Raw genomic sequence first — 13,078 nt, 5'->3', positions numbered from 1 at the left:
GCCTGTATATTCTGTTTATCAATATTCTTAGATCTTAATACTATTTAAAAGTCAAGAAAATACGCGTTAATCTCGGAAATGTCTTGATTAAGTGCCATATTACTTTCAAAAATAATTGAGTCATACACTAGATATAAATCCTAATCGGAGAGGACATCATTTTATATTAACAAATTAAAAAACATGGGAGGTTATGTGCCCTTATCCCAATTGGGAACTATTTTATTAAGGATGATATTAAAAGTCTGGGCATATTCTGGTTTAGTTTTAGTGGTTTGTTTTTTACTGTATTACATGTATGGTGGTATATTTGCAATATCGTTACTAATTTTCGCTGTTACAGGTATGTCTAGTATATATAGGTTGTCAGTTTTCTCCTTTGTCGGCATTGTAATTTAATTAATTAATGTTTATGTTTAAGGTATTTTATACCAAGTTCAAGATAATCTTCTTTACTCGCCTGAATTACCAAGTCATTCTCGTGTTTATATACCAATACCATCCATGTTCGGCCTTCCATTTGAGAGTATTAATCATAAATGTCCTGATGGTACTACTATACATATGTATTTTATTCATCAGCCTAAAGAACGCCAACGACTTGCCCCTACATTTATATTTTTTCATGGAAATGCTGGTAACATGGGACATAGGTACTTATAGTAAATTATTATATAATTGATTTTATTAATCTTTTTAAACTATCTGTAACATTCTATTGATATATTGTAGGCTACAAAATTGTGCTGGTTTATATCATAGTTTGCACTGTAACATTTTATTAGTGGAATATAGGGGTTATGGCTTATCAGAGGGACATCCTTCTGAAGAAGGACTTTATCTTGATGCCAAAGCAAGTCTTGATTATCTTTTTACTAGAAATGATGTAAATCATTCTGAAATAGTTGTGTTTGGACGATCTTTGGGTAATTTATATCTAGTCGTTTATTTGGTTGTCCTGGATAAAACATACAAATTTTTAGGAGGTGCAGTTGCAATAGACTTAGCAATAAGGGAAAACTACACTAATAAAATATGGTGTTTAATTGTTGAAAATACATTTACTAGTATACCTGACATGGCTAGGGTATTGTTAGGGTGGAAAATATTACAGTATTTCCCAATATTTTTTTATAAAAATAAGGTGTGTAAATATTATCACATTAGGTTCAAACATTTTAAAAAAAGATGAATTGATTTGTTTTCAGTATTTGTCTTATCAGAAAGTAAAACAAATTAGAACTCCTTCGCTATTTATCTCTGGCCTATCAGATAGTTTAGTACCTCCAAAAATGATGCAAGAGCTGTATGAAAGGTATGTAACATATTGCACATAAAGCAGTTTGTATACATTTACTTTTGATTAGGTGCAATAGTATAAGAAAACAGCTCTACCAGATTCCAGCCGGGACCCATAATGAAACATGGCAGCTACCAGGATATTATCACGCAATTGCCCTGTTTTTACAAAACTGTAGGATATCAGCATTAATGCGACAAGCTAGCTTGGAGATGGATGCTAAGTCAGATAGCAGCCAAGGAAGCATGTGGAGTGTTGTGCAAGATATCTAAGCAAATACATGAATTAGGTATTATTGTAAATGTTTGCTGATAGAATGCTGTATTTAGCCTAAAAAGTACTATACAGCTTTTATAAAAATGTGATAAGCAATTGAATAGGTTATAACATTTCCGTTATCTATAGAATAATGGAAAGGATACCATTAGTGATCAATTGTTTTAAGATAATGAACCTAGATTTTGTATTCATTTTTTTTTACAGTTGCATGTATCATCCATTGCAGCTCGATCTATCTGATTTGTACAAATTCATGAATATTTTTATTCAGTTATTGTAAAAATGGTGTAACTTGAAGTTATTAAAGGTTGTAATTCACTTTCTAAGACTTATTAGAGGCATTTATAATGTCTAGGATTATGTTATAGATAATCGTCTAAACAGCATTTCTTATCTAATCTAAAAAACCATGTCTGGCATGAAAGTTTAAAACAAAAAAATATTGATTCAATTATTAGATGCCGTTAGAGATAAACGTCATTATCAAAGATTTAATCGCTCGGTTGTTTTTTTTATAATGATTGTATTTTTTATATTTATTGTCCATTAGGCAAGAAAAAAATCATTATGTGATATATCATACATAACGATTTTTGTAAATGAATTCAATGTTTGGATAACCAAAATGTCAATTTTTAAGTAGAAAGATGTATGAATCTGTAGGGACGTCTGAAAATCAGTCTTTATTCATATATAAACTTTAGTAACATTCAGCTCACAATAGGCCTACTTTGATTTAAGATATTTTTCCGACGTCTTTATAACTAGCTGATTTTGTATTACATTTAAGAGCCAAAATGATCTAATCTAGTTTTACTACCAAAGATTAAAGGCGCTTAGCTTTTAATTATGCTTTATAGTTAGTCTGAATTTATCTGTTTAAATTTAAATATAGAATCTCTTTTTTAGTTTAAGTTTTTGCGTGTGCTGTTTGTGATTGTGTGTGCGAGTGGATAATAAGTAATTTTAAGGCTTGAAGAAAAAAACAAATGAAAGACATTTAGCACAATATCCCTTTAGGTAGCGCCGTGTGAATTATACTATTTTTTATATTTATTGTATTGTAAATTTTGTATATAAATGTTTTGTAATTTAAGGTTTCTGCTTTTATCCCGTTGTGTGATAGAAATTTTTCTAGAGTAAGTAGTAAAATGCAAGTGATTGAAGCTGTTCCTGTAAATATACGTATCTTATAATTTGATTTCAATATAATTCATATATTTTATAGCCGTTGTTTATTTTATTAATGATTATTGGTAAATATAGACCAAATCAAAAAAACCGCGCTATGTATATCGTTTAATACCAAATGTTTTATTTTAATATAATAGCCAGGTATTAGAAAAGAGGAGGTAATGTGATTTATTTGGTAGGAGTTAACCTATACAGATGATGCAATGTCAAGTGAAATTCTTTAATCACTCGTGTACCCAGAAAAAGTAAAAGTATTTAAACCATGGCTGATGACACTCAAGCTGTCTTACAAAACGGGGAGCTTGCTCCACCTAAAACAGCAAAACAATTGGAAAAAGAAGCAAAGAAACAAGCAAAATTAGACAAATTAAAACAGAAACTTGAGAAACAACAAAATGTCCCCAAGAAGGATACAGAGGTCAGTGAGAACATATGTTTTGTCCTTATATGTATTAACTCACATTTACAACCTTTTTCTTTCTTACTAATTGATGCACTGTTATCCAATGAATAAATTAAAGTGGTTTGTTTTGTTGTACTATAGAAAAAAGAAAAGAAAAAGGAAGTTAAAGGGGCTGCAACATATGATGTGAATACTCAAGCTGGTGAAATGAAAGATGTTAATTGTGGTTTACCAGATTCCTATAGTCCTAAATATGTGGAAGCTGCATGGTATAGTTGGTGGGAAAAACAAGGCTTTTTCAAACCTGAATATGGGGTAAGTTTTTAATATGGTTTCTTAATTTTAAGAGTTTACAGAGTTATAAAAGTGTTTACTCGTATTTATTATTCTGTTAGATAAAACTATACAATTTTAAGCCAAAGTCCATTTATTATTTAGTATTACATATTTCAACTGTCTTCTTATATTGAGTAATATCATTGATGAAATAATTTGATTCCCGTTTCTCATGGTTGTCATTACCTAAAAATGTTATGACTGTTTTTTTACTCCTGTCAGTTTTTGTAGTTTCTTCAGGTTGGGCTTCTTTGAAACCCACTATTTGAATGCTTAATTTCCTGAAATTTTCCTTATTACCAAAGGAATTGTGTTTTTGCCACCATTGCTTTACTATTTCCAGATCTGTTTTTTCTATAGCTTCAATTTCCTTCTTGATCCTATCAAACATATAATCATGAGCAACTATTTCTGACCAATTTCGATCCACTTCTTCTTTTAAATGAACATCAATGCACTGTTTCATTTTAATGGTGTTTTCTTTGACTTTCTGAAATTCTTCTTCATTCAAATCGTCTAAAAGTTTCTGTGTATGTTTCAAGAAATTTTCTATACGATCATCAACATGTTGTACAGTTGTTTTAGTTGCCTGTGCATTAACAGTTATTGTATAACCGAGTACACCATATGTATCTCGAATTGAACTATAAACATGGTATCCTAATTGTTCTTTTGTTCTTAAAATATCAAACAAAGGTTCCTCAATAACCATCATAACTAGATCAATGATGGCACTGTCTTCAATGGTCGCTACATCAGCCTGGTAGTAGTTTGTTATTATAGAATTGGTATCATTAATGTTAAAATTGGCTATTCTACAGCATTGTTCACCTTTATTGAGTCTAACGATGTTAAATTTCGGCCTGTCTTCGATTTTCAATTCAGCAAAGTTTAACGTTTTTGCAAATTTTTGAACTGTTTCCAATGCGGTTGTTTCAGTGATATTACCTTGGACTAATGCCTTTAAGTATAGTGATTTCAAAAATGTCTCGGTATATTCCTTCAAGTCCTGGAAATTAATTGCCAGCATTGCTGTGTAACGCTCGATGGGATGCCAATGATAATCCACCAGCAAACTTAACCTTATGTCCTTTGATATACCTGAAGGTTTTAATAATTTATTATAGTAACTTTTTAGAAGTTTATCTTTTATGGCTTCAAATGTATCTTCTGTGATATTGAGAGATAATTCCACGAGATGTTTTGTGATAAGTTCTATGAGAACAGGTAATTTTTCATTAAAACCGCACACTTTGATGATTAGACCTTTTTGATCAGTTGTAAAAGAGTGTGATAAGTCTGCACTTGATGCTGGATAAATTTCTTCAGAGATATCTAAACTTAACATATTAACTAGTGTATCTAGCAAGCAGGCGTGTTTAGCATCTTGGGCAGCAAGAGGTGTAACTAAAAAGAAGTAATAATATGCCACGGGCAGCTTGAATTTTAAATCTCTTCGGTACCAGACCTCCATTAAAGAATTAGCGAGTATCTTTTTGGGGTAATCAGGGTTATTTTCGATATCAGGCAAAATAGAGAAGTCTTTCGTTATAAAACTGTTTGGCGGTGGTATAGACAATTCTTCGTTTCTTCTAGCATTTTTCCATTGACTCATCCAACCTTCTGGAATATCTCTAACAGCATACTGTGTTCCAAACCACTTCTCTGTAGTATCAAAATTTATACCTTCAGTGTTCTTCTTTATCACCATTATATTTGCCTTATCTGGGGTCATGTAATCGATTAAGGATGAAATGGTTTGTGGATCATAATCGAAGTACAACTCTGATCCTGTAATATAATGTTCTGGAGCATAAAACTGCATTGCTTCACATATATCTTCTACTATTTCAACAGCTGTTTCTTCCTTAGCGTATTTAAAGGCCATATTCGATATGGCTTGAATTTCATCGAATACACGTTGTTGTGGCCCAATTTCCTTCAGCATTCTGAGATAAGAAAACACCACTTCAATTACTTCAGTTAAATGGGCATAACCAGCATCCGTCAAGTTTAAATTTACAGTAAAAAATGTGTATAAAGAGTTGTGTTCAATACCGGATTCTCCATTGCCTATGGTGGTGCCCAGAACCCATAATTTCTTTTTTAAATAAGTCAGTAAACTGCCTTTTCCTTCATCGCCTAAGAGGTAAGCTAAGAAATGGTGAGGTTTGCTTTTATATTTGTTTTTTAGCGAAGGTAATGCCCAAGTGATATCAACTTGGCATAAATCTCTAACTGGTTTTATGTAGTATATTTTATTAAATTCTGGAGTGTTAAAAACATCTTCATATGCACTAGAAAAATTATCTCCTGGTAAATTATTAGATGGTACCTTGGAAAAACAGTTCAGTACACAAGTTTGCAATTCCTCCAAAGGCAATCTGGCTTGCACAGCTAAAGTCATTCTATGTGCAGAATAATGCCTTTTTCTAAATTTATGAACACCATTGTAAAGTTCCTCATCGTCTATATTGTCCTTTAATGTTATTAAATTTCCCCATGGAAAGCTATTGACGGGACTATCAGATTTTGCAAAAGTGCATAAGAGTTGTTCTTTTCTGTTGCTATCTGAAGGAAGGGCAATTTGGAATTCTGATTCTATGGCTTCTCTCTCTCTAGAAATTGCATCCCTTTTCATCAAAGGTGATATGAAAAATTGGGAGAATCTATCTAAAGCTTCTGGTAAGTGTTTCTCCAAACACTCAAAGTAAAATACTGTTGTTTCAGCATCAGTTGATGCATTATCGCTGCCACCATTTTGTTTAATAAATTCATCAAAAGCATTTTCTTTAGGGTACTTTTTACTACCCATAAAAACCATATGTTCCAAAAAATGTGCCATTCCGGGAACTTTTTTAGGGTCACTAAAGCTTCCCACACCTATACACAGTCCTGCAGCAGCCATTTTTTGTTCTGGAGCTGCTCTATGACTGCGACAGTGCCCTTCATCCATATCTTCAACATCTTCCATATTAATATCCTCATTTTCATCTAAAATAAAAACATAAGCTATAATTGCTATCTATTTTTGCTGTTTTACTGTTTACCTTCACTTTCTTCAGTTCCAGATAATTCCTCTGAGTCATACTCTTCAGATTCAGATTCTTCATCCTCAATAATTGGACTGTTATCAGAGATCAAACAAGCTGTTAACCCGTTAGCTAATTGTATAACTTTGTAATCTTTTTTGTCACTTTCACTTTTTACTGGTGTTACCAGTACACGATAGTCGTCGAATCTCTGATTAGAGACCGATATATGTTGTAACGAATTGCCTTTATTTGCAGGCTTAATTGGTTTTTTTGTCGAACACTTTGTTTTATTCATGGCTAATCTTGTCACGTTTTTACACGGATTAATTAATTTTTTGTATAATCCAGTGGTGAAAAGCATTCAATTCCCAATTAAATATTGGTTTTGCATATTGTTTTATTTAAGACTGACATCACGTACATTGACACGTTTACTATTAATAAAAAATTAATTGTAAAAAAGTAGTATAGGTTAAGCTCCTATCATCTTCTTTAGAAAATCTTGGCTTGAATGAACTGCTTCTACGTTTTACACAGTAGAGGTGTTGACCACCGAAAAATATATCGGTATATCGTTTTCGATATTTTTTAAAAGTATCGATATATCGTTTTCGATATTTTTTAAAAGTATCGATATATCGTTATAAGATTAAGATAATATTTTTAGGAAAAAATCAAAATAGTGAAATATTACCAGAAAAAAATATATTTTTTCAAAATATTTTAAAGAGTAGATATATTTTGGATGGATCTTCATGTTCAATTTAATATTACAAGTAAACACTTGACCTTTATAATTAAGTAGCAATTTTATGTTTATTTTTTTAACAATATAGATTTTTCTTCACTCCAGCCAACCTTGGTTTTTCACGCAAAAATCATTTGCGGCCGGTGGATCTCTCAAAAAAAGTTCCATACATTTTAAAACTATCAATGTTTTTTTGAAAAAATATCTGAGAAATACGGATTTTTCTACATGATGCAGGGTGATTTTTTTTTCTTTCAGAGAAAGTCTATTTCCGACGGCACCAAAAATTTTGTTATAATAATTCCTCCACCGAATGTTACTGGCTCGTTGCATTTGGGTCATGCGTTAACAAACGCAATTCAGGATTCGCTAATAAGGTGGAGAAGGATGAGTGGTTATATGACTTTATGGAACCCTGGATGCGATCATGCCGGTATCGCTACCCAAGTGGTAGTAGAAAAGAAATTATGGAGAGAGGAGAAGAAGACCCGACATGACATTGGCCGTGAAAATTTTGTAAATAAAGTATGGCAATGGAAAAACGAGTAAGTCACCGAAAATGTTTAAATCCCAGTACCAGCCTTCATCATAAAAAAATCAGCTTCCATAAATGTTACCCTCAAAACTTGTTTTGCGAAGTTCAGATAAAAACACAATAATTGAAAATTGTTAAATCATACTTTTATTTAATCCCCTAAAATTGATATTACTCAGGGTCACAGTATCCAGTAGCAGTATCCAGAAGCTTTGTAGAGGGAAGGTTTAGATTTTAGTTGTTCGACTTATAATTTAATGTGGTCGCGCATCCACCAAAGTATAAGTATTTGAAAAGGGTCCATTTCTTTATATAGGGGGAATGAAATAACATATATTATGCAACACTACTATAGCCTTGATATATTGAAAATGATTGGACTTCGATTGTAGGATATTATAAATTTATTCAAATTAAGCAACTTCTATATAGTCTTCCCTCTTCAATTATAACAATAATTATTATCTATAATTTTAAGATTTGTCACAGGCTCCTTTTTTGGCGGATATCTCGAACCCCTTAGCTCTTACTTAGATCAACAAATATTCTTTGGAGACATTAAAACTAACATGATTGTTATTATAAACAGAAAAAAAAACTTTTTTAACATAGAAAAACTAATTAATTGTTGTGTTCACCCAGGAAGGGCGTTCGAATATATCATCAATTAAAAATGCTCGGAGCATCATATGATTGGGAGCGAGCTGCATTCACTATGGATCCAAAGATGTGCAAGGCCGTGTCTGAAGCCTTTATTCGTTTGCAAGAAGATGGAACTATTTATCGTTCCAATAGGCTTGTTAATTGGTCTTGTACACTAAAGTCGGCAATTTCTGATATTGAAGTAAATATGATAGATAGGATTTTGGCTGCTGGATGTTGAAGAAATGTGAAACTTTTAGGTAGATAAAGTGGAATTACCTGGACGTACATTTCTATCAGTGCCGGGATATGATGAAAAAGTTGAATTTGGCGTTTTGGTACATTTTGCTTATCAAGTTGAAGGCTCAGATGAGAAACTGATTGTAGCTACTACTCGTGTTGAAACAATGCTTGGAGATACAGCCGTGGCTGTACATCCTAAAGATGATAGGTATAATCATTTGCATGGAAAGGTATTTTACTTACAATAATCGACGTACCAATATTATTAATTACTTTCATGCAGTTTGTTACCCACCCATTCTGTGACAGAAAGATTCCAATAATTGTCGACGACTTCGTCGAGTTAGATTTCGGCACCGGTGTTGTAAAAATAACCCCAGCCCACGATCCTAACGATTACGAAGTAGGTAAAAGGCATAATTTGCCATTCATAACTATTTTCGACGATTCGGGAATAGTTATTGGAGACTATGGAAAATATACTGTAAGTACTTCGACTTCTAATATACACATTCGTTGTAATTAGCATTTCCACAGGGTATGAAACGGTTCCATGTAAGGAAGCAAATAATCGAGGATCTGAAGCAATTAAATCTTTATGTCGAAACCAAAAATAATCCCATGGTAGTACCAATTTGCAACCGAAGTAAAGATGTCGTCGAACCCATGTTGAAGCCGCAATGGTACGTAAATTGCGGTGAGATGGCCGCCAAAGCCGTTGAGGCTGTCGAGAAAAAGCAGTTGCGTATCATGCCCGAGCAGCATATTAAGATTTGGAATCACTGGATGGGAGGGATTCGAGATTGGTGTATATCTAGACAGCTTTGGTGGGGTCATCGGATTCCTGCCTATTATGTGACACTGAAAGATGGAAAACCAGTTTCGCAGGTGTGTATATTTATGTTAACTAACTTAGGTATTAAGTGGGTGATTACCTTTTTTTGTTGTCATACAATTAATAATTTTAAAATCGCGACACACTAACAATCATTGGATTTTTATTTACATATAGTACATTGTGCAATTTGTGTTTTAATCCAAAATTGGATATCTTTACTCTTCTGAATGTTTTGAAACGAATTCTTGATTGTTAATTAATATGATTAGAAACCCATTAATTTTTTTTCTTCTTAAGTGATCAATAGCAATTTTATTATGAGTCTTTTCCAATTGACTCAAACTTTCCTGCACTTTCACATGTGCCACAAATCATTTGTCATTGCCGGAACAGCATCAGCGCAAATTTATCTTTTTTTATATAAATAAAAAGTTCATTAACATCATGGCACTGTAAAATAGTATTCATTATATCATTTATTAGTTTATCTCTTTATAGCGCAAAGTTTGAATTTTCAAAATTTTTTCCCAGCATTTTCTTCACCATTTCGCGCATATTTGCAATTTTTCCATGAATTGTATCATTTGAAAGTAGTATTTTACACATGCCAATATCTGCTAATCTAACAATCTTGTGCCAGATTATTAGGTTGTAATATAACTGCAAATATTTTGGCTATTTCAGAACCAGAAGCTATCTTGATTTTTTCAAATACGCCATATCAATTTCTGTAGATTTAAAATTTTAAGAAATCGGTACTTGTATTAAACTTAAATTAGCTTGATGGCTAACGTCGTAAAGCCTTTTTCTTTTCAACCATTAATCCATTCTAGAAGCATTTTTTAAAATTAAATGTATTGTAAAGTAATTTCTTCAAATTTTTTTTAAAAAAGGACGAACCATACAATTTAAATAATGTTTGAAGAAGGATCCCAAGTATATGAATTAAATTATATTGTTAAATCAACAGGTGGAAGACGAGAACTGGGTGGTTGCTCATAATGAGTCAGAGGCACGGCAGAAAGCTAGTAAAAAGTACAATTTAAAACCTGAAGAAATTACACTGACCCAAGATGAAGATGTACTGGATACGTGGTTTTCTTCCGCTCTTTTCCCATTTTCCGTTTTCGGATGGCCTGACGAAACCGAAGACCTCAGAGTGTTCTATCCTACCACGTTGCTGGAAACAGGGCACGATATCTTATTCTTCTGGGTAGCCAGAATGGTGTTTATGGGCCAAAAATTACTGGGAAAACTACCATTTAAGTAATATCATGATTTTATCTCTCACACTGAAAAAAAAATAAGATTTTTTTTACAGAGAAGTATATCTTCATCCAATAATCCGGGATGCTCACGGACGTAAAATGTCCAAGTCGCTGGGTAACGTAATTGATCCCATGGATGTAATAAATGGAATATCATTGGAAGATTTGCATAAACAATTGTCCGATGGAAATTTGGATCCTAGGGAGATAGAAAAGGCGAAAGTAGGGCAAAAACAAGATTATCCCGAAGGTATCCCTGAATGTGGCACGGACGCCTTGAGATTCGCTTTATGCGCTATGTGTTTCGGACGGGATATCAACTTAGACATTAATAGAATTCAAGGATATCGGTAAGATTACATCTATCAATTAAACTATCTTTATTAAACTACATTTCCCATAATAGATTCTTCTGTAACAAGATCTGGAATGCCACAAGATTCGCTTTAACATACTTTGCAGCCGATTTTGAAGCTCCCGCTCACTTAAAGTTGATTGGAAACGAGAGCCTTATGGATTTGTGGATGCTGAGCAGAGCTGGTTCGGCTACACGAGATGTAGTTAACGGACTCGAGGGTTATGATTTTGTTCTTGCAACTACATCAGTGTATAATCTTTGGTTATATGATCTTTGCGATGTGTATTTGGTAAGTAACTAGAATTCATAATCATTATATTAATTTTATAACTATTGTTGTGTTTAGGAATATCTAAAACCTATTTTTATGGGAAACGATGAAAACGCGAAAAAAGTAGCTATGATTACCCTTTACAGAGCTTTACACATTGGTCTAAGACTTCTATCACCGTTTATGCCTTTTATTACGGAAGAACTGTACCAGCGCCTACCGAGACCGCAAGAAATTAAAAGTAAAATTCCCAGCATTTGTGTAGAATCATTCCCGGACAAAGAAAGGGAGTACATAAACGACAACATCGAAAAGGACGTAGATTTTATACAAAAAGTTGCGAAAGCCATCAGGTCAGCACGAAGTGATTATAATTTGCCCAACAAAACCAAAACTGAGGGTAAGTATTTTAAGTGTGATTGAGGGACTATAAAAAATTAATTCTATACAACGTTCCAGCTTATTTCAAATCAAATGATCCAGCCACCAGTGAAGCTCTTCAGAAATATTCTTCCGCCCTACAGACATTGGCTTATTGCTCCAAAACCATAGTTAATGAAGCCAGCCCAGAAGGTTGCACCATCATTACTGTATCGGATAAGTGTGAGGTGCATCTTTTACTGAAGGGGTTGATTGACCCCGCCAAGGAGATCCAAAAAATTAATAAAAAAATGGAGTTTTTGAACTCCACTCAAAAGAAACTCGAACAAGCCATGAATGTACCAGATTACTCGACTAAGGTAGGAATACGTTAATTTATAAAACATTACCCAGAAACATTTATTTTATAACTAGGTTCCACTGGAAGTTCAACAATCGAATACGGAGAAACTAGCTCAAACAAATACAGAAGTTACAAGATTAGAAGCGGCGTTACAGGCTTTAAAACTAATGTAAACTGTGTTTGATAACTTAACATCATTTTATACTGTTTTTTATTTATTGTAACTTATTTTTTGCTTTTTATTTATTTTAAGCTTAAAAAGGGTATATTGTACAGCATTGTCTTAGAATTCAGACACTTTAACAGTTCATAATATAGGTATGCTACCAAAAAGCATTACCTACAAATAGGCCAGATCAAAATATCCTTATTTATGCAGTATTACTTTGCAATATTTCTTTTTAAAACAATAAATAAAAATGTTGATTGAATGGTGTGTCATTTATTTGGTTATTAATCTTCAGTTATCGTTATTTTGTTTTTGATATCTTTAACCAATATCTAAACACCCAAAAATACAGCGACCAATATAAAGCGAAAAAGGCGTTATTTCAAAAATAAATCCCTATGATACAGAACAACTCTTAGAATAATTATCGATAGGGAAAACATGATATGTCATCTTTCAATAGTGACATATAGATTCCAGAACAGTAAAAACGCCATGTGTCTCGGGCCTAGAAAAGTGTTAACATTCCTATCAAATTAAAGTTCCGTTAATTTATTGGAAGATATCAAATGGCCGCAAACTTTCTCCCAGCTAACAGTAAGCTTCAATCGATTCAGCAAATTATTTCAACAATCAAGAAATTGATGATAGCAAAACTGCTCTGGATAAACAAAGAGAAAATAATTTTAAAACATTACGTAATATTAACGGAAGCAATAATAATGAAGAGAATTA

At 32.8% G+C, this 13,078-nt stretch overlaps 3 protein-coding genes across 3 annotated transcripts; 2 read left to right on the top strand and 1 right to left on the bottom strand.

Annotated features, from left to right (window-relative positions):
- Nucleotides 1-61: 61 nt before the first annotated feature.
- Bem46 (abhydrolase domain containing 13-like protein Bem46) lies at nt 62-2,804 on the top strand. Its single transcript, XM_076408955.1, has 6 exons — nt 62-343; nt 422-653; nt 733-926; nt 984-1,144; nt 1,209-1,315; nt 1,368-2,804. Exons 1-6 carry the CDS (start codon nt 184-186, stop codon nt 1,570-1,572), a joined length of 1,059 nt encoding a protein of 352 aa, XP_076265070.1. The 5' UTR covers nt 62-183; the 3' UTR covers nt 1,573-2,804.
- A 139-nt stretch (nt 2,805-2,943) lies between these two features.
- ValRS (Valyl-tRNA synthetase) lies at nt 2,944-12,605 on the top strand. Its single transcript, XM_076408936.1, has 13 exons — nt 2,944-3,191; nt 3,318-3,491; nt 7,554-7,840; nt 8,473-8,674; nt 8,733-8,945; nt 8,999-9,199; nt 9,253-9,603; nt 10,524-10,819; nt 10,875-11,171; nt 11,228-11,468; nt 11,526-11,850; nt 11,910-12,190; nt 12,246-12,605. The coding sequence occupies exons 1-13, from the start codon at nt 3,036-3,038 to the stop codon at nt 12,345-12,347; spliced, it is 3,126 nt and encodes a 1,041-aa protein (XP_076265051.1). The 5' UTR covers nt 2,944-3,035; the 3' UTR covers nt 12,348-12,605.
- Nucleotides 3,546-7,060, bottom strand: LOC143199147 (nardilysin). Its single transcript, XM_076408935.1, has 2 exons — nt 6,563-7,060; nt 3,546-6,506 (listed from the first exon to the last, which is right to left on the bottom strand). The coding sequence occupies exons 1-2, from the start codon at nt 6,906-6,908 to the stop codon at nt 3,607-3,609; spliced, it is 3,246 nt and encodes a 1,081-aa protein (XP_076265050.1). The 5' UTR covers nt 6,909-7,060; the 3' UTR covers nt 3,546-3,606.
- Nucleotides 12,606-13,078: the final 473 nt, after the last annotated feature.

Source organism: Rhynchophorus ferrugineus, unplaced genomic scaffold (genome assembly GCF_030347505.1).
Source record: "Rhynchophorus ferrugineus isolate W39M unplaced genomic scaffold, kcgeb_rfMv2 rfM6, whole genome shotgun sequence".
NCBI lineage: Eukaryota > Metazoa > Arthropoda > Insecta > Coleoptera > Curculionidae > Rhynchophorus > Rhynchophorus ferrugineus.
Note: the sequence above shows the minus strand (reverse complement) of the source record. Positions and strands in the feature narration are given on the sequence as shown.